The sequence below is a fragment of the Leptinotarsa decemlineata genome, unplaced genomic scaffold (assembly GCF_025532065.1).
Source record: "Leptinotarsa decemlineata unplaced genomic scaffold, Ldec_3_MD MMD2_tig00000218_RagTag_RagTag, whole genome shotgun sequence".
Classification (NCBI taxonomy): Eukaryota; Metazoa; Arthropoda; class Insecta; order Coleoptera; family Chrysomelidae; genus Leptinotarsa; species Leptinotarsa decemlineata.
Window position 1 is genome coordinate 1,958,525 of NW_027412545.1, and position 25,973 is coordinate 1,984,497.

General features: G+C 33.8%; 3 protein-coding genes across 8 annotated transcripts in view; 2 read left to right on the forward strand and 1 right to left on the reverse strand.

Annotated features, from left to right (window-relative positions):
* Positions 1–926, forward strand: part of LOC111510663 (no mechanoreceptor potential C) — a 53,354-nt gene extending 52,428 nt beyond the window's left edge. For 2 of the 6 annotated variants that reach the window (XM_074173229.1, XM_074173228.1), the window contains exons 14-15: positions 242–377; positions 433–926. In XM_074173229.1, coding sequence (XP_074029330.1) covers positions 242–377; positions 433–815 — 519 coding nt within the window. In that variant the 3' untranslated portion in view covers positions 816–926. The remainder of the gene's footprint in view (positions 1–241; positions 378–432) is intronic. The other 4 variants (XM_074173230.1, XM_023166594.2, XM_023166595.2 and 1 more) reach the window with 3 other exon arrangements.
* An 8,044-nt stretch (positions 927–8,970) lies between these two features.
* Sf3b1 (Splicing factor 3b subunit 1) lies at positions 8,971–19,625 on the forward strand. Its single transcript, XM_023166592.2, is given in 8 exon segments — positions 8,971–9,176; positions 9,227–9,483; positions 9,536–9,662; positions 14,196–14,275; positions 14,443–14,631; positions 15,697–16,012; positions 16,015–18,821; positions 19,152–19,625. Coding segments are annotated over 8 exon segments (3,963 nt in total). The 5' UTR covers positions 8,971–9,148; the 3' UTR covers positions 19,311–19,625.
* Positions 19,626–22,483: 2,858 nt separating this feature from the next.
* On the reverse strand, positions 22,484–24,574 carry LOC111510661 (corepressor interacting with RBPJ 1). The gene is made up of 4 exons (XM_023166590.2): positions 24,200–24,574; positions 23,431–23,776; positions 22,912–23,152; positions 22,484–22,822 (listed from the first exon to the last, which is right to left on the reverse strand). The coding sequence occupies exons 1-4, from the start codon at positions 24,269–24,271 to the stop codon at positions 22,594–22,596; spliced, it is 888 nt and encodes a 295-aa protein (XP_023022358.1). The 5' UTR covers positions 24,272–24,574; the 3' UTR covers positions 22,484–22,593.
* Positions 24,575–25,973: the final 1,399 nt, after the last annotated feature.

Sequence of the window (25,973 nt, forward strand, 5' to 3'; positions counted from 1 at the left end):
ACATATTTTTGATATATGTCTGGCACACGATCAAAAAATCTAATCCATTTTGGTTTTTCTTGCCAACATTGATGGAGACATAGTTTTTCATAATTTTAAAGTATATCGGTCTCGTTTTGATTCATTTTGTTACTTCCACAAGGATCCCACATTTCAATCGACACATCTGAGAAACAACAAACTATTCATTGTTGTCTGTGAAATATACAACAACTTCAATACATTTCTGTTTTTTATATAGGCCCAGTCAGACATCGAGTGGAAATTTGGTCTAAGCAAGCTGATTCGTTCTATGCACAGGACTACTACCGCGCCGTCCCCAATAAATTTAATAACGACATGGTTGTTCTACTTAGTTGACGTTTGTAAGAAACGTGGTAAGTTATCGTCGATATAAAAGTAGTGGCATTCATGTAACGATTGGAAAAACAGATTTCATTTCAGTGAAAACAAGAAAACGTCAGAGTTTGGTACACCTCATGGGGAGCTTTCAAAAAACTACTCAGTTAAGTCCCCGTTCAAAAGCTGGAGCAAAATGGCTGTCCAAAGTCAAGAAAGGTCGGCAGATCGCTCCTAAAGAATCTGTTGCACTTTCCGTAGCACATCTGAGTCCACTCGGCTCACAATTGAGTTTTACAACACATACTACAAGAATCGAGCATGTAACCGATTGGGAAGCCATAGCAAAGAAATACAGAGCACTCATGGGCGAGGTAGATGAAACAAAAGAACAGTCAAATGAAGGAAATGATGAGCAGGATGAAGACGAAGTAGTTCCCAATTCACTTCAAGTACAAAACTCATCTTTCGGTTAGGTAAAAGAATTAACGAATTCGTTACAATTATTTTCTATACTTACCTGAAGGAAATAGGATTTCTACTAAATATGACTGTTATCAATAATGAATAAAAATGTAATCTTTTCATTTGTGTTTAATTCTTTCGTTAAATTAAAAAAATAAACCTTTTCTATATTTCCTCAAACTATCAACCATCAATCAAAAAACAATACCAAACTCATTCTAATTATTTCTAAATGTTTAAATAACGGTAGGAAGTGGAAAATAACAGGAACACATAAACACGACTATGACATTTATTGAACTCTTCGTCAACTGTCTGTTACAATGTGTGGCGTTGCCAGCTTTACATTAGATGTCGCGACCAACGCAAAATAATACACTACAAAACTATGTTTGTTAGATACAATTCTAACACTAAATGAACTAAAATCTTCCGAAACAAGCCGAACCAAACTTTTGTTAATTGAAGGATCCCTTAAACTCTAGACCAAGAACCTTTCCCCTGAAAAGATGTCAGTACCATGTCAACACTACTGTTCTAAAAAACTAGCACTGTGCCCACTCAAAAGTTGACTTTTGAAAATGTGTTCTCTCTTTTCTTTTAGGGCCCAGAATCAGGTTGGATGTTAATTGATTGAATTTTGCCAACTTTCTTTTCAACTCGTCAAGTTTCTCAATTCATTATTCTCTTATCTTCTTTGAAAGGTTTTCTCTTAAATCAAAGTCCGTGTATATCACGACAAAAACAGATAAATGGCAAACAACACAAAGGTACAAATAATCATTAGCAATAATCATGAATCACACAGTAAACAGCGATTCAACAGCCAAGAAAGGCTGTTGAGGCTGAAAAGTCCCGGGCCTAAGAAAGAACGTAATCTCCATCAAGAGCCACACAATCATTCCCGCGTCGCTCCAACATTTCAATACCACTTTTGTAGAACGATTTATCTTTTGCCTCAAAATAGGCCTCCACCGATGAGCATTTTTTTATGTCTGCGAACATCCAGTAGACGCTGGGAGTCAAATCTGGCGAATACGGGGGATGTGTCTGTACGACCACGTTTTAAGTCAGCAAATCAACGTTTAATTGTTATTTCTGATGAGCAGGATCCTTATTATAACACTTTCCAAGCTATTGCTTCGCTTTAACCGTAAGTGTAAAATTAAAACACGAAATTGTTTTTGATCCATTGTTTTAAAAATAAGAAAATTAGCACTCTTAGCACAACTCACAAACTTATGAATAGAATATCATGAAATTTCAACAGCTTTCTTTTGAAGGTTAGTACTGTACTAACGGATAAAGCGGTGAATCCAACAAGACCAACGCCATCTATGTGTTAGGTCCGAGACTTTTTAGCCTAGGTAGTATATCTATTATTACTACTATTACTATATTACTCCACTCTCACTCCAATATTGATAAATTAAAGGATACACTTTCATCTGGCGCTATTTGACCGGGAGGCCGAAAAAAAATAGTTTAGTTTAGACGACTCCAGGTAAATTTCGCTATAGTTTGTACCACCTATTCTAGGAACCCTTTAGTCAACAGGAGAGAGTAGGTAATTGAGTCAGGGTGGGATGGATAAGAAATATATAAATGTCAGTTAAGTAATCGGGACAAGTAAAAACGAGCTCTGCAAAGTACGGAAATCGTATTTAGAAAATGTCAGAATTAGGTACTTTTTAGGTGCTTTTCAGGTACCGAAGTCAAAAATTAGGTGCTCTGTAACTTACCCCGCAACTCAATACTCAAAGTTATGTAATGCTAGCAACGCAATGAAAATAATAATGAAATAATGAATGTTAAGGAAACACAATTAGGTGCTCATTAAGTGCTAAACGGTGAGGATCGTAAAATGTTCTAATTAATAAACAAAAGTTTCCAATTTCGCTAAACAACAGATCTAAAAATCAGGTCTCTCGAAAATGAGGACGAATGCTCAATCAGGTATAAACTAAGCGTGGCAATAAAGTGCTAATTAGGTGCACCTGAGTTCCATAATGCCTATTGACTTTTAAGATCAAAATTTCCGTGGTTGATGTTCTTTATTGGGTTGGTATCCGATTCATTTCGTTAGTGCACGTCTGAGAAAGCTGAAAATAATATATTTCTATGAAAACGTCAAGAATTGAATAAAATAACGTCATTTTACAAAAAACAATTGGAAAGAAAGTCATATCTTTCTTATTTTAAAAACATATCATTTTTTATTAGCGGGCGTTTGCAATATGACTTTTAACTGGTTCGTCTATATGAATGGAGTGATCGATCCAATAAAAACAGTCTTTCGCTTACCTCCTAGAAATTTTTTTAGAATCTTACAAAAATTCTTTCAGAAGTGCAGCTCGATATCTCAACTCTTTATGGAGGTCACTGAAATTATAATTTTTTCTCTAAATAACACGAAAAACAATTTTTTTCCGTTTTCTTTCAGTAGAACTATTGATTTTGAATCAAATTTTGAAGCTTTTGTTCTTGTCGGAAATTCAATTCTCATTAAAGAAGCTCTGATTTTTTTTGTCGACTTAACAGATGAAGATATATCAAGCTCTAAAAACCTGCAAGGACAAATATTTTCAATTATTATAGTAAAAAAATAAATAAATGTTTAAGATAATATCTCACACTTCTTATGTTAAATCAAATTGTGGTTATCGGGTCCATAAGCCCCATAGGAATTATGCAATCTAGATTTACCATAAATATCTAATGAGCACCTGATTAACACTTTATTCTCATTCTTTTATTTATTGAGGAACGTACTGTAAGAACTCAGTCCATCAGTCATGGTGGTTTTCAGGTCCATGAGCCCCGTAGCAATTATGGAATATAAGTTTTCTATGAATATCCAATGAGCACCCAATTAGCACTTCATTCTCTTGCCCTTATTTATTGAGGAACGTACTATAGGAACTCAGTACATCAGTCATGGTGGTTTTCAGGTCCATGAGCCCCATAGCAATTATGGAATCTAGGTTTACTATAAATATCTAATGAGCACCTAAATTAGCACTTTATTCTCTTGCCATTATTCATTGAGGACTCAGTACATCAGTCATGATGGTTTTCAGGTCCATGAGCCCCATAGCAATTATGGAATCTAGGTTTACTATAAATATCTAATGAGCACCTAAATTAGCACTTTATTCTCTTGCCATTATTCATTGAGGACTCAGTACATCAGTCATGATGGTTTTCAGGTCCATGAGCCCCATAGCAATTATGGAATCTAGTTTTACTATGAATATCTAGTGAGCACTTAAGTAGAACTTTATTTTGATTGTCTATGTATTAGTTTACGAGTATCTCAAGACTTTATTGCATATTGTTAATTTTTTTCTCAAATAAGGTATCTCGAATTTCTTTTCCGCTTGTTCACGGTCGCTTTCATCTTAATTTCTTGCAAGCACATAATTAGCACTTTATTACCACGCTTAGTTTATACCTGATTGAACATTCGTCCTCGTTTTCGAGAGACCTGATTCTTAGATCTTAGATTTCTATACGGTAAGCGAAAGACTGTTTTTATTGGATCATTCCGTTCATATAGACGAACCAGTTAAAAGTCATCTTGTAAACGCCCGCTAATAAAAATGATATGTTTTTAAAATAAGAAAGTTATGACTTTCTTTCCAATTGTTTTTTGTAAAAATGAGGATCAAAACGTTATTTTATTCAATTCTTGACGTTTTCATAGAAATATATTATTTTCAGCTTTCTCAGACGTGCACTAACGAAATGAATCGGATACCAACCCAATAAAGAACATCAACCACGGGAATTTTGATCGCGAAAGTCAATAGGAACTCAGGTGCATCTAATGTTTTTAATGTGCCTAAAGTTTACAACGCAAATGAAGCCTTTAACTTTCGTCCCATAAACACTCTGCCTCCTTTAGAAAAAGTATTAGAGTTAGCTGCTTATAACCAAATATGCACATATATCTGTTTTTCTGTTTTTCCGTTAATCAGTTGTCGCCCCCATACGAACGACAACTCTCAGAAGTTGTGCGAACTAAGGACTAACGAGACAACAACCTTTTGATGGAGTATCAATCAGGTTTTAGATCGCAACACTCATTGAAACTGCTCTTCAAATCACCTTATCTAAATGGAAACTGTCAATTGATGACAACAAATATGTAGTAGCAGTATTTTTGGATTTCAAAAGAGCGTTCGAAACTATAGATATATCTATTTTGCTATCAAAATTAGAGTACTATGGAATAACTGGTAGGGTGTTGCTATGGTTCAAAAGTTATTTACTCAACAGATCTCAATGTACTTAAATAAACAACGTCCTATCAAGCCAAAAAGCAATTGATACCGGGGTCCCCCAAGGGAGTGTACTTGGCCGTGTTTTATTCATACTTTATTTGAATGACATACATTTTATTATTGACTGTGAATTCATCAACCTCTTTGCAGATGATACTATCATTGCAGAAAGCGACTCTGATATTCATAATGCTGTACGCAAAATTAATTCGACACTTGAGAACGTGGCGAAGTTCTTGAACATAAACAAACTCAAACTGAATACCACTAAAACGAAAGCTATGATATTGACAACACAATATAAATATAATTTAATTGATATCAACTCCATTAGTATTGAGATCTACGGCGAAACTATAGAAATTGTGAAAGAATTCAAATATTTCTAGAAAATTTTCTTCACTAGAATTAGTAGACAATTAACATTCCAATCTAATTTGACTATTTATAAAACAAAAATCCTACCACACTTTGAATACTGTGCTACTTTGATATTATTACTAGACGGTAATTCTATCTCTACTCTACAAAAATTACAAAACAGAGGAATGCGCTTGTTATTAAAATGCCATAAATATACTTCTATATTATCAATGATTAATATTCTGAATTGGATGACAGTAAAAGATAGATTACAATATTTTTCTATGATATTCATATTCAAAATACTCACTGGAAAAGCACCACGTTACTTCAATGAGTTTATTACATATAACCATCACAATACACAAATACGATACAAGAGGAAGAGATGACTTGGTTGTCCCACAAACTAACCTTGCAAGAACAATGAATTCTATTTTTCACAGAGGACTCTTGGACTATAAAGTAACACCCTTCAACTCTTCAAACGCTCCTTATCTCAATATCTACGAGCACAATACTATTCCAATTGAGTTGTTCATCATTCTTCTATTAATCTCTTCATCATCTACTACTGCTATGTTATACCTAATATATTCCATTATATAGGGTCTTATATATTTCAGTTTTTTTTGTAATTCTGTTTAATAACTGATATATTTGTATAATATTCATATATATTAGGATATCTATTTCAAATGAATCTATTTCTATGTATATTTCTATTAGCACTTTATTGCCACGCTTAATTTATACCTGATAGAGCATTCGTCCTTATTTTCGAGAGACCTGATTTTTAGATCTGTTGTCTAGCGAAATTGGAAGCAACATGGGTTAGGAACAAAATGATACCGCCATGGCGTACGAACCACCAATGCCAGAAGTCAGTAGTCTAGCAATGCCAAATAGAAGTTTTAGTAACTGACAATGCATTCATTATGATATCATATCGCCCACAGAACTCATAGCTTAAGATTAGAACGCTTGTGTGTTTATTGGTACATTCATGTTGGACAAATCATAGGCATAAAAATCTGATCCATATTTGAGCAATAAAATTTAATCAAACTTATATACCTAGGTACATCAATATTTAGCTGTATGAGATAGAGTAGTTTGAACGTATGACGTTGGAAAATACATTAGTTGTAAACAGTGTACCATTATAACTATTTGACAGGTATGCAGGTCAGAAAATTGTTCTCAGTGAACTTTGCTCTTGTAATCTTGTAGGACGGCTGAAATTATAACAGGTTGGGCCTCCCAGATAAGGAACTGGACCAAATGAATCATTTCCGATAGTAAAAATTCCAACCCTTCATCGATAGAGTTTGTAACGCATCTGAAGCCGCCCCTGACCGATATGCCGGCCAGCGAACAAACACATGACATCACCACAGAATGAATGCAGTCGGCAACCACCGGTAAAACTGTAGTAGAGTATCGAACCGACTACAGATTTCTAGAATGAACCGTTACCTATATAAGCTCGGCTTCCCGACCCAAGAAGGAGTTCAAAAAGTGAATCGAATTCAAATAGTGGAAAAAAATTAGGCGTTAGTTGCTAAGTGTTGTAAATATATTAGTTTGTGATTACTGAAATATTGTCGGAAATAAATTTCTTTAAGATACTTAATTCTTCAATTTGTTACAATTGGTGATCAGAAGTGGATTTGTAAAATAAATCTATGAGCGTCGCGCAGAGAGACTGGTGATTCGTTGTGTCTCGCGAAGTGGACAGTAAATTGTACAGAAGAGGATAGTAGGATACCCTTTTCAAAACACATGTATTGTATTAGTATAGGCACCGTACAGGTATGGCAACTCTATGTCTTATTATTACTCTGAGGTTCAACAGCAATGAAACTAGTAACATTTCATTTTGTGAGATGCTCAACTGATAGTAAAATTTCAGACGTTGCCGAAACGAAAAAAAACTCGAAAACTGTCAGTATTTCTTTTCTTTTCAGAACTGATCATTTCTTTTGATAAGACCTGCGGATATTCAATATGCCCAAAGCATTGTCGAAAAAGTCTCAACAAATACTGAAAGTGAGTAAGGATAATAGCAATAAAACATTTCAACAGTACAAAAAAATTTGAAAGTTCAAAATAGTGCACATGTTGGCAACACCCTAACTTGTCATCTTGTGACGTAATTCTCTTCTTAACGTGAACAACCTATAATACATTTTGTACTATAAAGAGAATAGACGAACTGTAAAACAACGATGAAAACTTTCACCAAAGAAACTTTAGGAAAATTCATAAACCAAAACATAAACTAAACTCCCCAAGTAATAGTCAATTCTAAAATTCAAACTCAGTATCAATAATGTCAAAATTGAAAAAGCTAATGTTTTAGCGAAACATGTTATGATTATTTTCAATAAAGTTAGTGGAGATCAAATCGTTTAAGTGTAGTTTGTGAAATCAAAATTGCTGTCACTATATGACTGATGCCAACCTTGTTTGCGATCACACCTTCCCCCTTTCTTCAGGTACCACACCGTCAAAGTTTACTCTATTCGCAACCCCTCTATATATTAACTTTAATCTATGCTAAAAATATAAATGCACTAAAAATTTTCCAAAATGAATATAATTTCTAAAAAACTAGCATACTAAAAACGAGTTGAAAGTACTAAATTCAGTACGAGTGTAGTAGTTCTTGCAGCAATGCTCTACAATCGTCAGTTTTGACACGTTAACTATCAGTTATAATAGGTTACCTATCAGTTTTGTAATGTCAATTATCAGTTCTGTTTCGTAAACTGTCAGTTCAAAGTTTCTCAAAATGTAACAAAATGGTTGTAAAAACGTAACTTAGTGATTTTTAACAGCAAAAAGTAATAAGTTGTACTGGAGTGAAGCCAGGAACAACACTGACAAGAAAACCAATGATTTATTCAAAGTCTATCAGGGAATATAAAATGTACTGCGTTGCTAAATCTTTTCTTAGATCGAAATGAACGTAGACGTTCGTCGGAACGTTGTGCTCGAAGGGTGTGCTCATTCAACCATAAATAATCAGAACAGATACTACAATTGGAGAAGTAGCTCAAATGCCAACATGTTCAAGAAACAATTCTCAAATTTTGTATGATTACAGGTGGATGTGCTGGAAAATTGACATTGATAAAACTATATGTTTCACACCACTCGTTCACAAACGTATACGTATAACGAACGAACGCAAGAATTGACCCCCTGAATTACCGAACGCTAGCCGAGACCAGCTTATTCGAGCACACCCCAAAAATACGGAGAAACCGAGACCTCACCAATAGAATGTTTCATCTCGAAATTAATGCCACAGTTTTCATCTCGAGTTCCAAAAAATGCTATAAGATCAATAAGAGTTCTTTCTTTCTCCTTGAGCGTTTTGGTCAAAATGAATGCGGGAGTAAAGTTATGTAGTCCGAATCTAGCTGGTTAAATGTGCCTGTGACAGCAGGGACAAAAAGAGAGAGAGAGAGAAAAGGTATGTTTCTACCTATGCTGTAGTTATCATTTGTCAGTTGTCAGTTGAATTGTTCTTTATTTTAGAGAATATCGATATTCTGTGTTTTCTTATAAACCGATAGTCTGATGTCTGATAGTAATTATTTCCTAATTAATATTGAAGTTATCCTCGGTCTGAGAGTTTAACATTTGATCATCGTACGTTTATTGAAATTACTAAACAGATAATCATGGAAAATATTCCCCGCACACATGAAGGTAAAACATAAATTTTCAATTGAAAAAATATTACTGATATCAATTTTCAGATATTGAAGCACAAATACGAGAAATCCAATCCAAGAAGAAAGATGTTCAGGAGGAACTTCCAGATAAAGGAGTCAAACTTGGTGAAAGTGGGTACTTTGACATGGACATTTATGAAACTGGAAAAGGAAAATATGAGGGCTATGTTACCTCAATTGCTGCTAATGATGAAGTAGATGACGACGAAGAGGACATGGGCTATGGCCAAAAACGAACTGGTCTTGGAGCACCTGTGGCTTTGTTAAATGATGTTGCTCAGGTGAGACAGATTTTATTTTTAAATGTACTGTGTTCACTATCCATTATTTCAGAGCGAGAAAGAATATGACCCATTTGCAGATCGTAGAAAACCGACAATTGCAGATAGAGAAGATGAATATCGACAGAAGAGGAGAAGGATGATTATTTCCCCAGAACGTGTGGATCCCTTTGCTGATGGTATGTACCAGTATATGTTGTTTTCATCATATATTTTTGGAATATCACAACTTTTCTAGTAAGATGTTAGGTGAATTCGAAAGATGTCATCCATACAAGACTTTTTTATTATTGTACAAATGTTTTATTTGAAATATTTAATTCCATCAAAAGGAGAGTTGATAAATAGAAATATACCAACATTACTTCTCTAGATCACTGTAAAAGAAACAATTTTTCTGCCTCTCGCTACTATGACATACGAGGTCTGTTCAAAAAGTAAGGTGAATGTTCAAATTTCGCGGGCTACATACATTCGATTTACTTTATATCAATGTTGGTACTCTCGTCTCGTAATGTTCACTGTGTCAGCTGTTTACCTTATTTAGTTTGTTGGTGAGAGGAAAGTTAGTAGTGTTTTACGTGTTTGGCCATTTTCTGGTATCGAAAAAATGTATCAAAGAATTTGCAACAAATTTTGTGTAAAAAATTAAATTAAGTGCTCAAAAACATTTGACAGGCTGTCAGTGGCATACGGTGACTGTACTCTGGGTTAGGAAAATGTTTACAAGTGGTACAAGCTTTCCACAGAAGGTTGAGATGATGCAAATGACGATGCTCCCGAATATCAACAAATGATGAAAATGTTGTGAAAGTGATTAAAATTGTTATGAAGAATCGTCAAATCATTAATAGAGAAGTTGTCGAGGATGTCGGCTCATCAGTTATCTCATACATGCAATTTTCCTGATATTTTGGGCATGAAACATGTGGCAGTTCATTCCGAAATTGCTGAATTGTGACCAAAATACTGTTGCATGAGTATTGCTCCAGAATTGTTGAATGGTAACCCAGATTTGCTTAATAGGGTCATACCTGGTCACGAATCATAAGTGTATGGGTACTACATCGAATCCAAAGTCCATTCGTCCCAATGGAAGAACCCAAGAGAGCCAAAACAAAAAAAAACATACCAAGTTTGATCAAATGTCTAGGTTTTGCCAACTGATTTTGTCACATGATCGTATCACAATAACTAGTATTATCTTGAAGTTATGCGCCACTTACGAAAAGTAATACAAAGAAAACGTCTTGTATCGTGGAAAAACAATTTAAATATGTTCAAAATATATGACACAAGTGTATTATATCTTAGGAAACTACTTTGAAGGGGACAAAATGGAAATTGATGAATATAACAATATTTTTTGAGATAAGAAATGAGAATTCACCTAATTTTTTGAACAGACCTCTTATGTTAGCATTCAACATCTCAACTGTAAATATGTTCAGAAGACTTTTCATATTGACCTTGTAAATGGGCTCAATGTTAGGTCCTACTATGTTTGTTGTATATAAACATTCTGAATAAGATTGATGTATTGGGCAGTTTCATTTCATTTGCCAGTGATACCATAATCTCCTGGTATGAAAACTACTGAAAAATTACATAAATCAATATTTTTGTGTCTTGGCATTGATGACTATGGCCTTCTGTACTGGGTAGATCATGTTTATGACTGGCCACTTAAGGAGCGTTGTGAATATTAGCAGTTTCGTCAGACATGCAACAAAGAAAAATCAATCCAGCTTGGATTGTGGTGCGATGCTGATTTATTATCCATTATTATTTATAAAATGAACAATATCATTCAAATGATTTCTTGATGAACTCCCGTGAACGGTAGCATCTTAGAAAATACTTTGAACAAATCATCTTTGTATTTTGTCGCTGACATAAAGTTGAAATTGTATATTATGATTGGCAACTTGAGAGCAAGGATCTCCTTCATGTATTATGCAGTGGAAGTGATATATACAATTGTGTACCTTTGTAAAAACTGTATATTATGCATTAATTGATTCCTAGCTTTGTTATCCTATTTTGGTATATCTATAGTATCAAGCTTGTCTCGTCAATGTTAGTAGTCTGTGAATGCCAGTCCTAGAGATTCACATAAAAATCTTCACTGCCAGTGAAATTTGAAGTCATTGCATTGGTCATCCTATACACTGTATGCAAAGATTCTGGAAATACATAGATTTTGGAAACTCTGCGCTTTATTTAGCAATATTGATTGATTGTATAAATCAGGTTGAAATCGAGTTACGTTAAATTCAGTGGAGTTTTCAATATATTTTGTATGATGATTTGTGTATATCAATATTGACAAATGTTCCCTTCGATTTACTTTTCAAGTTTATTCATCAAGTACATGCTTAATAATATATCTAATATATAAAAATGGATGTTTGTTGGTTGGTTGGTTGGTAAGTGATAAACTTCTACATCGCTCAACCGATCGTGATGAAACTTGACATGTATAAGTAATTTTTCATAGAGAAGGTTTTTAGGCTATCGGTTTTTCTGTAACTCCCCACTAGATGGCGCTGTAGAATAATTTTTTGAAAGCACTGTTCTATTACGCTGCGCACGCCTAAATTCGTTGATTCTGATTCTTTCAAAACATTGGAACAGCAGCAATAGAGCAATATAGTACTCATTAGTACTACAACTACCAAATTCTACGCGGGCGAAGCCGCGGGCAAGAACTAGTTTCTAAAATATGAAAAGGAAAGAGAAAATTTATAGACCCTCTTTATATTTTCAAATAATTCATAAAATCAAAATTTCTTTATTGTTCAATATAGACATATTAAAAGGTTTCTCGATTCTCTGGAATTCACCTAACTTCTTTCATTTTTGCATTGTGGGGTATATGAATGTTGGTGTGTGAGTTGACAATGAATGTGACAAAACTATTCTGAAGATATATGAAATTCAAACGCAAAACAGTACCTCAAAACTAATATACTGATTTTGTTCTTTGGGAAAAACCATCATTTAGGGTTGTCAAGTAGCAGCAAGTTTCGGTCTACGTTGATAGAGGATTGACACCTGTAATAAACACGAATTGGTAACTGAAATCTCAAAAGTGTGAAAGAGTGTGAGCAAAGTACATAAAATTATTAATTACCCCAGCCTATTTCTAGGTACGATTGACCTGTTGTTTTTCAAGAATCTACCAGATTTTGTGATGGATCTGCTGTGCACGTACGTATTCAGATTTGTTCACCAACTTCTCTCATATCACCATGCAGGGTTAGCGTGATTTGAAAGTACATACTCAAAATGAAAAAGTATTCTTCATTAAATGTTAATTTAAAATTATTGATTCTATTAATTCATTATTGACAAGATAAGATGCATCAAATATTAGCTGATAATGGGACAAAAAGCAACTATTACATTGTATACACACTAGCAGCCGGAAAAAAGCTGCTTTCCAGGATAATACCATAACTGTTTTTAACTGGTGGAAAGCAAGATTACTTTTAGAGAACATATTCTAGTAAGTTTCTTTTTGTCCGCCAATAAAAATTCATGTTACAGGGCTCACCTAACTCACTTTGCATTCACAACTTGAAGAAATTCAAAAGGCTTATTGTTGAAAATTATAATGAAGGTTATTCAGTAGTGGGTTTTATTTGATTTACTAAGGACCCACGATAGATTTGATTGAAACCTAACATAGTCCGAACACATTGAGTCATTGCTGTATGATGTCACTGGTTCAATTTTTTTTATTTGATGAATTCAAAACCAGGTTAAATTCTATGGGTTTATGTAATACAATACAGGAATGTTCCGTTTCATATTGTCCAACGTATCATTATTTCTAAATAGGTTTTTCCAGAACAAAAAAGAGTATTTTGTATTCTTTGGGATCAATGACGGAATGATATGAGTAACTTGCCAAGCTTTTTTTAACACATTTATTTCATTTTTTGGGATAGTATTAACTAAGTAAGGACTAATTATAAATGTACATACTTTGCATATTAAAATGTTCTAGTTCATAATATCTATCTTGAGAAGAGCATGTGCTTTCAAAGAACCTTCTAAGTAAAATGTTGTTTCAAAATAAGAATATATAAGCAATGTGAAAGAAAACCATTAAATTTTATATCTATCATTTAGCAAGAATAAAAATATAACTTGGATATGATTGATAAAATGTTTCACTTCTGAGAAAGAGACCAATTTAGTTTTGAAAATAACAGTTTTTATTTTATTTTGATTTTTTCTGATTGTTGGGGTTAGGAAACAATGAATTAAAAAAAAGATGGGTGAAATTGTGGATTTAACTTTTTTTAATGTTGAACTAAATATTTATTGTATTATTTCATTATATTTCAGTAATACGTTCATGACATACACTCATTTTTATGAAAAATTCATCATTAATGATTTGTTTTTGACAATGTAAATCATTTTTTATCAATAAAAATTGAAAAAAGTATCTAGATATCTTATTTTTTGATGAGTCAGATTCTTCAATTACATCATTCATTCAATGAGTGAAATTATTTTAGCAATGATGGTGATTTTTTTTTTCACGTGGTGATATTTGAAAAATCAATACTATTGAGAGAATATGGTGTTACAAATCTAATTTAACCATAAATAATCAGAACAGATACTACAACTGAAGAAGTGGCTCAAATGCCAACATGTTTAAGAAACAATTCTCAAATTTTCTATGATTACAGGTGGAAAAACGCCAGACTTCCAGGCAAGAAATTACTCACAGATTATGAAAGAGCAGTTGCTCAAAGGTGAAGAGAATGAGGTAAGTTGAAAATGATCTTCTTAGAAAAATGTTTGAAACTGTACATTTTTCTGTTTATGTTCTGGTTGTAGAAAAATTCAAAAATTGATTTTCAATTACCATACCTAGACATTCAAAAGAAGAAGAAACAAATGATCAAAGTTGAAATTTCTAAAATAATTTTTCAGGTCCGTAAAAAGTTGGTAGAAAAATCAAAGGATGGTACGCTGAAAGTCATAAATGGTGACGTGAAACCCACAACAAAGAAGCGAGGTAGGTGGGATCAAACTGTAGATGAAGCTCTTACACCACAGAAGAAAAAAGCCCTCAGCGTTTCTACAAGTAGCAATGCAGCAACACCTGTTTGGGAAGGAGATGTAAGTATTACTTTTATATATTTTTTTTATTATTCGTTAGTGTAAATAACTTGATTGGTTTTCACTTCTCCATTCAATATGAGTGTCATGAAAAGCAACCAAAAAAATGTGTATCACAGTACTCGTTTCAGTCATGTTTGAAATCATAATCGTTTTTTGTAGATGATTCATTTAGTTATTTATCTGAAAATAGGATCACCCAATATAAAAACTATATGAATTAATAAGTACAAGGCAACAGTTGACAAATTTTCGAAACTACATAAATTGATCTATATGACTAAGTATTAAATAAGTTATTGATAAATTTTTTCTCATATGTTCAATTAAAATATGTTTGAATTGGAGTAGGCTACCCACATTTCTACATTTTCAAATAATCTGTTACAGAATTGGAAATCTTCGAAAATAATATGATAGAACTGACCGATGCTTGATGAAAATCCATTGTAACGTATTCCGAAACACACTTGAATATGAGATTTTCTCTTGAAAGTTTACACGTGTTTCAATATACAATAGCATCTTCGGGGGGCGTCACAATAATTGTATTGTGTTTTTTGAATACGTTGAAAATAATAGTTTTTTTTTGTCAATGACCTAACCTGAATAGCTATATGTATGTATGGTTTTTATGTAGTAGTTATGAATTTGATTATTATAAATTTCATATTTATTATAATCCAGTTAACATTAAAGTTGTGTTAGTTAGTTGATGTGTTCATACCAATATTGTTTGCAACTTTCCGAAGCATAATTTAGTAAATACCTCATTAGGAATGTTTATTTAGTAGCAAAGGAAAATGAAGGGAGCTGACCCAAGTTCAAGACAGATGAAAGTTAAATTGTTAAATACAACTTATGTTTCATATAAAAAATTTACTGAATAAATAGTTTTGCTCGTGAACTTGAGTTTATAAATTACCAGAATATTTTAATTTTCTGTTTTGATGTAACATAATTACAGCATTAACCATTTTCTCCATATTAATTTTGTTTGTGTTAGTTATACTGAAATGGAAAAGTGCATCTCAAAAATATATTATTTTGAATTTTTTTTATCAGAAAACCCCAGCAGATATTCGTTGGGATGAAACTCCTGGGCATAAAGGTAGTGAAACTCCTGGTGCAACGCCAGGTCAGTCTACAAGGATATGGGATGCAACACCTGGAGCAGCAACACCAGGAAGAGATACTACACCAGGCCATACGGGAGATAAGAGTACCTCAAGAAGAAATCGTTGGGATGAGACGCCCAAGACTGAAAGAGAAACTCCAGGCCATTCGAGTGGTTGGGCCGAAACACCCAGAACAGATAGAACTGGGGCGGATCTTATTCAAGAAACTCCAACACCAGGAGCTTCAAAAAGAAGATCAAGATGGATGAGACTCCATCGGCTACTCCTTCTCAGGCAATGACACCAGGTGCGATGACACCTACTACGCCCCATGGAACTCCTAGTCATGCTACTCCCATGCTGACTCCTGGAGGATCTACACCTGTAGGTGTGAAAGCTATGGCAATGGCTACTCCCACTCCAGGGCATTTAGCCTCTATGACTCCGGAACAGCTGCAGGCTTTCAGGTGGGAAAGGGAGATAGATGAACGTAATCGACCATATTCAGATGACGAACTTGATAGCATGTTTCCACCCGGGTATAAAGTACTTCCACCACCAGCTGGATATATTCCTATAAGGACCCCATCCAGAAAACTAACAGCAACACCGACTCCTATGATTGGTGGTACACCTCAAGGATTCTTCATTCAGCAGGAAGACAAATCTGCCAAATATCTTGACAATCAACCCAAGGGTCAGAATCTACCGTTCATGAAACCTGAAGATGCTCAATATTTTGACAAGCTTTTGGTTGATGTAGACGAGGAGGCATTGAGCCCGGAAGAACAGAAGGAAAGAAAGATCATGAAACTTTTGCTGAAAATAAAGAATGGAACACCTCCTATGAGGAAAGCTGCTTTGCGTCAAATCACCGACAAGGCTAGAGAATTCGGAGCAGGTCCACTGTTCAATCAAATTCTGCCCCTCTTGATGAGCCCAACTCTGGAAGATCAGGAAAGACATTTACTTGTGAAAGTTATTGACAGAATATTATACAAGCTTGATGATTTGGTGAGACCTTATGTTCACAAAATCCTTGTAGTTATTGAACCACTTCTGATTGATGAAGATTACTATGCACGTGTTGAAGGTCGTGAAATTATATCCAATCTTGCTAAAGCTGCAGGTTTAGCTACTATGATATCAACAATGAGACCTGATATAGACAACATTGATGAGTACGTGAGGAACACCACTGCGAGAGCATTTGCTGTGGTAGCATCAGCTCTAGGTATTCCATCTCTCCTGCCTTTCTTAAAGGCTGTCTGCAGATCTAAGAAATCGTGGCAAGCTAGGCACACCGGTATTAAAATTGTCCAGCAAATTGCCATCCTTATGGGTTGTGCAATTTTACCCCATTTGAAATCACTGGTAGAAATCATCGAACATGGTCTAGTTGATGAACAGCAAAAGGTGAGGACTATCACAGCCTTAGGTATAGCTGCTCTTGCAGAAGCAGCCACTCCATACGGTATTGAAAGTTTCGACTCTGTTCTCAAACCCCTGTGGAAGGGTATCCGAACTCATCGAGGTAAAGGTTTGGCAGCTTTCTTGAAAGCTATTGGTTACTTGATACCCCTTATGGACGCAGAATACGCCAATTACTACACGAGGGAAGTGATGTTGATTCTCATTAGAGAGTTTCAGTCTCCAGACGAGGAAATGAAAAAGATTGTATTGAAAGTAGTCAAGCAATGTTGTTCCACAGATGGTGTGGAGCCACAGTACATAAAAGAGGACATTTTGCCCCAGTTCTTCAAACACTTTTGGAATCATAGGATGGCGTTGGATAGGCGTAACTATAGGCAACTAGTGGATACAACTGTGGAAATTGCAAATAAAGTTGGAGCATCTGAGATCATAAATAGAATTGTAGATGATTTGAAAGACGAGAATGAACAATATAGAAAGATGGTTATGGAGAGTATCGAAAAAATAATGGGCAATTTAGGTGCTGCAGATATTGATTTCACTCTTGAAGAGCACTTGAATGATGGTATATTGTATGCTTTCCAAGAACAAACAACAGAAGATGTTGTGATGCTGAATGGGTTTGGAACTATTGTTAATCAGTTGGGAAAACGTGTAAAGCCTTACCTGCCACAAATTTGTGGTATGATCCTTTGGAGGTTGAATAACAAATCAGCCAAAGTTCGTCAGCAAGCAGCTGATCTGATTTCTAGAATAGCAGTCGTAATGAAAACTTGCCAGGAGGAAAGGCTGATGGGACATTTGGGTGTAGTTCTTTATGAATACTTAGGAGAAGAATACCCTGAAGTTTTAGGATCAATTCTCGGAGCTCTGAAAGCAATTGTGAATGTTATAGGTATGACGAAAATGACACCTCCTATCAAAGATTTGTTGCCTCGGCTAACCCCCATTTTGAAAAATAGACATGAAAAGGTGCAAGAAAATTGCATCGATTTGGTAGGTCGTATTGCTGATCGTGGTCCCGAATATGTCAATGCCAGAGAATGGATGAGGATTTGTTTTGAATTGCTGGAATTGCTGAAGGCTCACAAAAAAGCTATTCGAAGAGCGACTGTCAATACCTTTGGTTACATTGCCAAAGCTATTGGTCCTCATGATGTGTTAGCCACCCTTCTGAACAATTTGAAAGTCCAGGAACGTCAGAATCGTGTCTGTACTACAGTAGCAATAGCCATTGTTGCCGAAACTTGTTCTCCCTTCACAGTACTTCCTGCTTTGATGAATGAGTATCGTGTTCCCGAGTTGAATGTACAGAACGGAGTTTTGAAGTCGCTCTCATTCTTGTTTGAATATATCGGAGAGATGGGTAAAGACTATATATATGCGGTGACACCTCTGTTGGAGGATGCTCTTATGGACAGGGATTTAGTTCATAGGCAGACAGCTTGTGCGGCAATAAAACATATGGCTCTAGGTGTATATGGTTTTGGATGTGAGGATGCTCTCGTTCATCTACTGAATTACGTATGGCCCAATATTTTCGAAACTTCGCCTCATTTAGTCCAGGCTTTTATGGATGCGATTGAAGGAATGAGAGTGGCACTTGGTCCCATTGAGATTCTGCAATACACATTACAGGTTAGAGTTTGTTTTCATTTATCACGTTTTGAATTTTTAAAATATGATTCTATCTATATTAATGATTCAAGTCCAGTTGGATAATATTCAAATCACACCAGAATACATCTGCTTTCAAGTATGCTAATGGAACACAGATTTTAATGTGAAGAATGACTTATTGTAGTTTTACACAGAATATTATCAAGGTATTTCTAAAATGAGTTGAGAATATTTATTGTTCATCAAAATTTTATCGTAAATTTATCTAAGGTTAATCTTTTTTTTTTTCAAGTTCACACTTTACTTCTAAATCATTCGATTTGACCTGTACATTTTTTTGTGTTTCAGGGTTTGTTCCATCCTGCCCGAAAGGTTAGGGATGTTTATTGGAAGATCTACAATTCTCTCTACATCGGCAGTCAAGATGCTTTGGTTGCAGGGTACCCTAGACTTGCCAATGATCCTAAAAATCAATATATCAGATATGAATTAGATTATGTCCTGTAAGATTTGAGGCTGTCATATTAGATAATTTGGTTGTAACTTTGTATAGTGGTATTTGATGTTATATTAAACATAATAATTTCAGTAATGACGTCTATTCACCAGAAGTTTTTCAATATCATATAAAACTAACTTGAACACAAACATAATTTTGAAATAAAATCCTGAAAACCTATACATGTTCAATAGAATTATTTGAATGTAGATGAACTTTGGGTTCTGACTTTTATTGTTTGAAATAATAGGAACACGACCAAAGTCTTCAGTCCTATTGCAAAAAATGTAAATAAAAGTAATTGATGAAAATTGAATATGAAAGCTGTTTTATTAAGAGCACAAATTATCGTGACTTGAAATGGAAATGAATTAATATGGATCATATTACTGCCCGAAACACGTGCCAATGGATTGCCCTTTGTCGAGTGCTATGTCCAATAAATGTATCTCTTTGATTTACATTAAGACATTAGATAATCTTCATATCTGTATGATTTCCTTAACCCCGATGTCACGCAGGTAACTAGCTGCCTCCGTAGTATTTTTGTAAACTCAAACTAATCACAAAGGTGGTTTCGTTGTGAAGAAAACCAGTGAATGTGTTAGAAATAAAGTTATTTCATCCTGCCATGTGGTAACATTGCTATGTTCTTAACCGTAACAGATACGAAGATGATTAAATGGGAATTGTTATTTCAGAGAATATTAAAAAATGGAAAAGGAAAATGTTCCTGTATTCGAAGTGTACTATGACGATGTAATAATAAATAGTCAATAAAACGTTTCACGTCAACGTGGCCACCATCAACTTTTTTTCAAAATTCTTTTCATTACGGATATTGATAAAACAATAAATTCACAATCCAAGGGTATATCACATTTGATATTTTTATAGCGTTTCATTTGAAATAACTACCATCATCAATGACAACAATTTTAAATTACGGTCCTGTCGTTACTTCTTTTGTAGATTGTGTCGATTTCTACAAAATATAATTCAGACAACCCAATAAATTCGACAGGTAGGTACCCTAACACAATGAAAATTCGTACTTTTTCGTTTTGGAAATTTTTGTATTGCCATAATCCTTTTAAGGCTTATTTCTCCCAAATCAATTATAATTCGTAATATTTTTATAATTCTCAATCCTGGAAGTAACGAAAATATCAGTTTTTGGTCAAAATTCTATTTTTGTATAATTTGGTATGATCAAATAGCATCTCAATTTATTTACCATCTTAAACGTGTAGGCTTTGCTTGGTTTCTATGGCAGAAAAAATGAATGCGTTGTTGATATCTGTTGAGAACTATCAGACTTGTATGAACATATCAAAGATGTATTCAAATGATGAATGTTATTTAGTTATGCAAAATCAAATAGAAAACCTCGTTTGGCAAGAAATATGTATGTTGAGCTATACCTGAATCGTCGTATTCCAAACACCCAAATGTTTGGACGATTGGAAAGAAATTTGAAGGACAATGGTGCATTTGACAGAAAGAAAATGTGTGGTTACTGGAAGTGTTTGTAATCAAATATTACCACATAAAAATTTACACAGTGAAAACATCTTTTTTTTTCTAATATAGGATTGGCCAGTTACAAAAATTATGCTAATCAGGATTGTTCTTTATGAGAAATTGTCCACGAAATGAGAATTTCTGTAAAATTCACCACAACTATTTTGAAAAATAATATAAATGCTACAGTATATGCAAAGTTCATCACTTCAATGAAAGGGATTACATAAGGAGAGTACGATTTGCGAAGTGGTTGAGACGTAGAAATAGGAAAGTTGGAAATATTTGTCAAAAAATAATATGGACGGACGAATCAAAATTCACCAACGATGGTTGATTTAACAGAAATATCAATTATAGGAGGAATGATACAAATGCACATTTACATAAGGAAACCATTTTCCAAAAAAGGTTCAGAATAAATGTTTGGTTGGGAATTGTGGAAGCAAACATCCGTGGGCCTTTCTTTTACGATGATCATTTGAATAGTGATCTTCATTTTCTATTCAATGAATTCGATGGCTACTTAGATGAATTGCCACTGAATATCCACCATGAAATACAATATTTTCAACAGGACGGTGCTCCTCCCCATAATGCTGCCATAGCAAGGGAACATTTAGATGCAATATTCCCAAGAAAATGGATTGGAAACAATGGACCACTTAACTGGCCAGTTCGATCCCCAGATCTTACTCCTTTAGATTTTTTTTGTCTGGGAAAACATAAAGGATAAAGTTTTTTCAACACCAAGAACACATATCGACCATCTCAAACAAAAAAATAAGAGATGCATGTATTAGCGTTACACCTATTATGCTAGAAAATTGCCACTGAAATTGTCTGGACCGACAACTGTATTCAACAAAGAGGTCGTCAATTCAAACATTTGATGTTGCTTTGATTTTCCGTATTGGTTTCATTCATGATAAAATGAATTGTTTTTCTGTTTGATAGTTGTCACTGATAACGGTGGTTATTTCAAATGAAACGCTATAAAAATATCAAATGTGATATACCTTTGGATTGTGAATTCATTGCTTCAATATCTGTAATAAAAAAGACAGGTCTGGATTAAAAAAAAAAGTTGATGGTGGATATGTTGACACGAAACGTTTTATCAAATATACATTATTAGGTACATCGTCATAGTACACTTCGAATACAATAACATTTTCCATTTATTGATATTCTCCAAAATAACAATTCCATACGAAAAACAGCATTTTTGTTTTCCCCGTATAACTCGAGAATGGCGAGAGTCCCCGTAAATTTGTATTGTTCCTGATGACAGCTACCTTTTTTCACATTTAATCGTCTTCATATCTGTTACGGATATAGCAATGTTACCACATGATAAAAGAAACGGCCTGTATGTAAAAACACTTTTTAACGTGTTATTTCTAACACAGGTTGGACGAACCGACCGGTTCGACCAAAAAAGCTGCAAGTACTAGTCAATTGAATTATGCGAGAGGAGTTTTTTTTCCATGTTATATAACCTCCAGGAACTTGAGAAAAACTTGAAATTTCAACTCTTCTCGTACCTCCATTTCAATTGATATTGTTTAATGAATATGGGCACTCCTGTAGGCATGGAAATTTGGAGATATATATATGAAACTGGATTAACTAGAATTAATCATATAAATATTCATTACAGTGGTCATACAATTTTAATTTATATATACATAGAAAATTAATATATATAACCATTTGAATATCCTTTAACTGCATTTGTGATACATGCAAATATAATTATATGTATTAATGCTTCCTCTTGGAATATCTATCTTCACTGTCACATCTTCTTTTCCTCTTCCTCTCTTTACTCTTACTTCTTTTTTTTTCATTCTTATACCGGTCTTCTGTTTTCATATGAGTTCTAGACCTAGGTTTCTTTCGGGTGTCTTCATCCGAGGATAATTCCCTGTCACTATACTCATCATTATTTTTTGAATTAGAATTTAAGTTATTCTCTAGCTTTTCCAGTTTTCTGAAAGTAAACAGAAGTTGAAAATTAGTAAATGTTTTTATATAATAATTGAACAGTTGTGTGTGAACTTTATTAAGAAAATTTCTTACCTCAATAATGCTCTCTTTTGTTTTTTTGTTAAAGATTTTATAAAAGCCACTTCTGAATTTTCTTCTACATCTTCATTCACTAGCAGGTGTTTATTAGCTTCGGTTGTATTGATATGCTGTTTTTTTAAAGCTAAACCATCATCAAGCATTTGCTGAACTAAAGAATTCTGGTCGAGGACTGTAGCATTTTCCAAAGATCTTGCAGCACTCATAGACAAGCTGTACATAGGGCATTCCTTATCTGAAAAAAAAAACAAGTTTAGGATAATTTCAGTCAGAAATAGTATGCAAAACTTCAAATTTAGGTAATCATTCATTTTAATAGCCAACATAGTTTTGCAAAATTTTTAATAAGATTCACATATTTTTGTCCAATCATGAATCTGGAGATAGAACTTGACAGTCAACTTCATGAACAGAAAATATTCTTGAAATTAATCTCTCAACAAGCAAGGTTCCATAAACAAACTAATCCCATATGAAAACCTGGGTTGAAAACATAAAAATTAGTTAACTTACCAGTATTAATATGTCCCCATTTGTGACACTTGATACAGCGAACATTCCTGACTTGAATTCCAAAGGGCTGATCACGAATTTCTTGATCACCTTTGCAGTAACTTTCACGAGGTGCATTGTATTTTCTCTGCCATTCAAACTTATACTCTGGCTCATTATCCTCTCTCTCCCTTTCTTTTCTGGCTCCAGGAGGAGGTTCATACATAAAATTTATGCTCAACTTATCTTTACTCTCTTTACTAAGCATTGCTTTATTATCATGGAGATCTTGTTCCTTTTCATACTGTTGGCGGAGCTCTTCTTGTTTCTTTTTGTATGCCTCAGCTTTCTGTTCTGCCATCCATACCTGAAATATAATAAATAATTAGGAAAGATTTTAAATAAGCATATATTCAGAGATCTGTTTTATTGAGCGCATGAAGACCCAGCAAGACAGAATTTTGACTTTACTGAAATACTGAGTTGGTTAATTTTTCGATAACAATGCAAATAAAAAAAGACTTTTTTTGCATTTGTCACTCAGCCTGATGAAAAAAAAACTGGTGAAAGTATTAAGTTAACCACAATCATACTAACAATGAGTTGGTTAATTTTTCGATAACAATGCAAGTGAAAAAAGACCATTTTTTGCCATTGTCACTCAGCCTGATGAAAAAAACTGGTGAAAGCATTAAATTAACCACAATCATACTAACAAAAAATATATTTGTTTGTACATTGACTACACTTCTACAGTTTTCTCAAAAATAAAAGTATGTAAACTACTTACCCTTTTCAAATTGTCTCTAGATGCTGGGTGGAAGAATTTCTTACACATATAATTATTGAATCCTTTACCCATCTTGGTTCCTTTATTCACAGTATAAATTAAAACAAGTATTGAGGAAAATTAATATTATAGGTGAAATTTTATGAACGTGATAAAAGTATTACTACATTCCAACTTATTGTTTATAACAATTATCACTAGATTATCTTTTCGTACTAATAACTTTATTATATGACGACAATGACAAATCTTACTACTCTTGAAGAAATGACAAATCTGAATTCTGTCAATTGACCCTGAGACAGATATTTAACCTGTAAACCTGATAAAACGACAACCAACGACTGACGTACTCATTGCTGCCGCAACGTTAAGATGTCTAAAAACCCTGGTGCATCTACTCATACCTCCAAAAGTTTGGGGTAAAATGAGGGATTTATGGCTAACTTGATTAGCAGAGATCAACGCCGTTTACGCCGTTTCAGATGGCGCAAGCAGTCATTACAGTAAACTGTAATCATAAGACCACACAGGGTGTATTTGTATTTATATTTAATTCCACATTAATTTTTCATACCTACTGTGCTTTTAGGATAACTTAAAAAGTGAGTTAATGAATTTTTTGTGTTTTAAGTGTTATTGACGAATTGTCAGTATTAAATTGAAAGATAAGTGTCCAAGTTCTGGTGAATTATTAGTTCAAGTTTCAACCCAAGCAAAGTTTTGAAGAAATTTCGTGTAATTTCTTGATATTTCAACCCAAGAAATGTTGGCAGATGTTATTATGTAGTTGACATTGGTTGTTTATCGGAACGAATTCCGCAAAACAGGTGGTAAGTATAAAGATTATATACTTGAATACATGTTTTTAGTATGGTATTGGAATGGAAAAACAACTGAATAATTCACTAGATTACAAAGAAATATTCGCAGTGAATTCTTTGTCGAACTTTTTGATTACCTGTTAAGAGATCATTTTGATAAGCACCAACTTTTAACCGTTTTTTTTTAATTAATAATAAAAAATTTTCCTCATTGATGCATAAAATTTGGAATAAGCGGTTTATATACGAAGAACAATGTAATGAGTAGAAACACAGCTGTTTTCTAATAGATATTCAACCAAAATACATGTACTCATAGTGACTATGGATGTATGTGTATCACACCTAGCAGTTCTACTCATGAATCAGGACATTGATTTTCTTATACATACACATCTCGTTAAGTACAGAAAATCACTTAAGAGAAATAGCACTACAGTCCCACCTTGAACTCGTCATGCAAGCCTTTGGGTTCTGCAAATAACTTGAGAGAAATTACAAGGCAAAATTTATTAATTTACAATAGATGTAAGATGGTCAATTACCTTCCGTTGATCATCAGATGTATTGAATAACTTCTTTGGTTCAGAAAGAATGTGAACTATTTATTGTCTGTAAAAGTATATTCAAGTTTATAAGATTTCTGTATTTATAATTATTGAAATTTACAGTTCCAGCATAAATTGAACAAAGTTCAATTCAAATATCTTCCATTATTATTATTTTAATTTGATTTCATTGAGTCATATTTTTTGCAATGATTGCATGTGCAGGTCATCACTGATAGATCAATTTGACACTTGACCCCCATGCCAATTAAAATTTCAAATTTTTCAAAAAATAGTATCGGTAATAGCCCCCAAACGTTTTTTTCATGTTTCTACGTCAAACCGTTTAAAAGTTAAGTTAGTTTTTTATCAGTCTGAGGTGAAATTGTATTTAATATCCTT

Excerpts from the sequence above, each read along its gene's own strand:
- LOC111510661 (XM_023166590.2), bottom strand. The coding sequence starts at position 24,271 with ATGGGTAAAGGATTCAATAATTATATGTGTAAGAAATTCTTCCACCCA. Across the intron at positions 23,777-24,199 it reads CTAGAGACAATTTGAAAAGG|GTATGGATGGCAGAACAGAA; the intron begins GTAAGTAGTTTA and ends ATTATATTTCAG. Across the intron at positions 22,823-22,911 it reads CAAAAGAGAGCATTATTGAG|AAAACTGGAAAAGCTAGAGA; the intron begins GTAAGAAATTTT and ends GTTTACTTTCAG.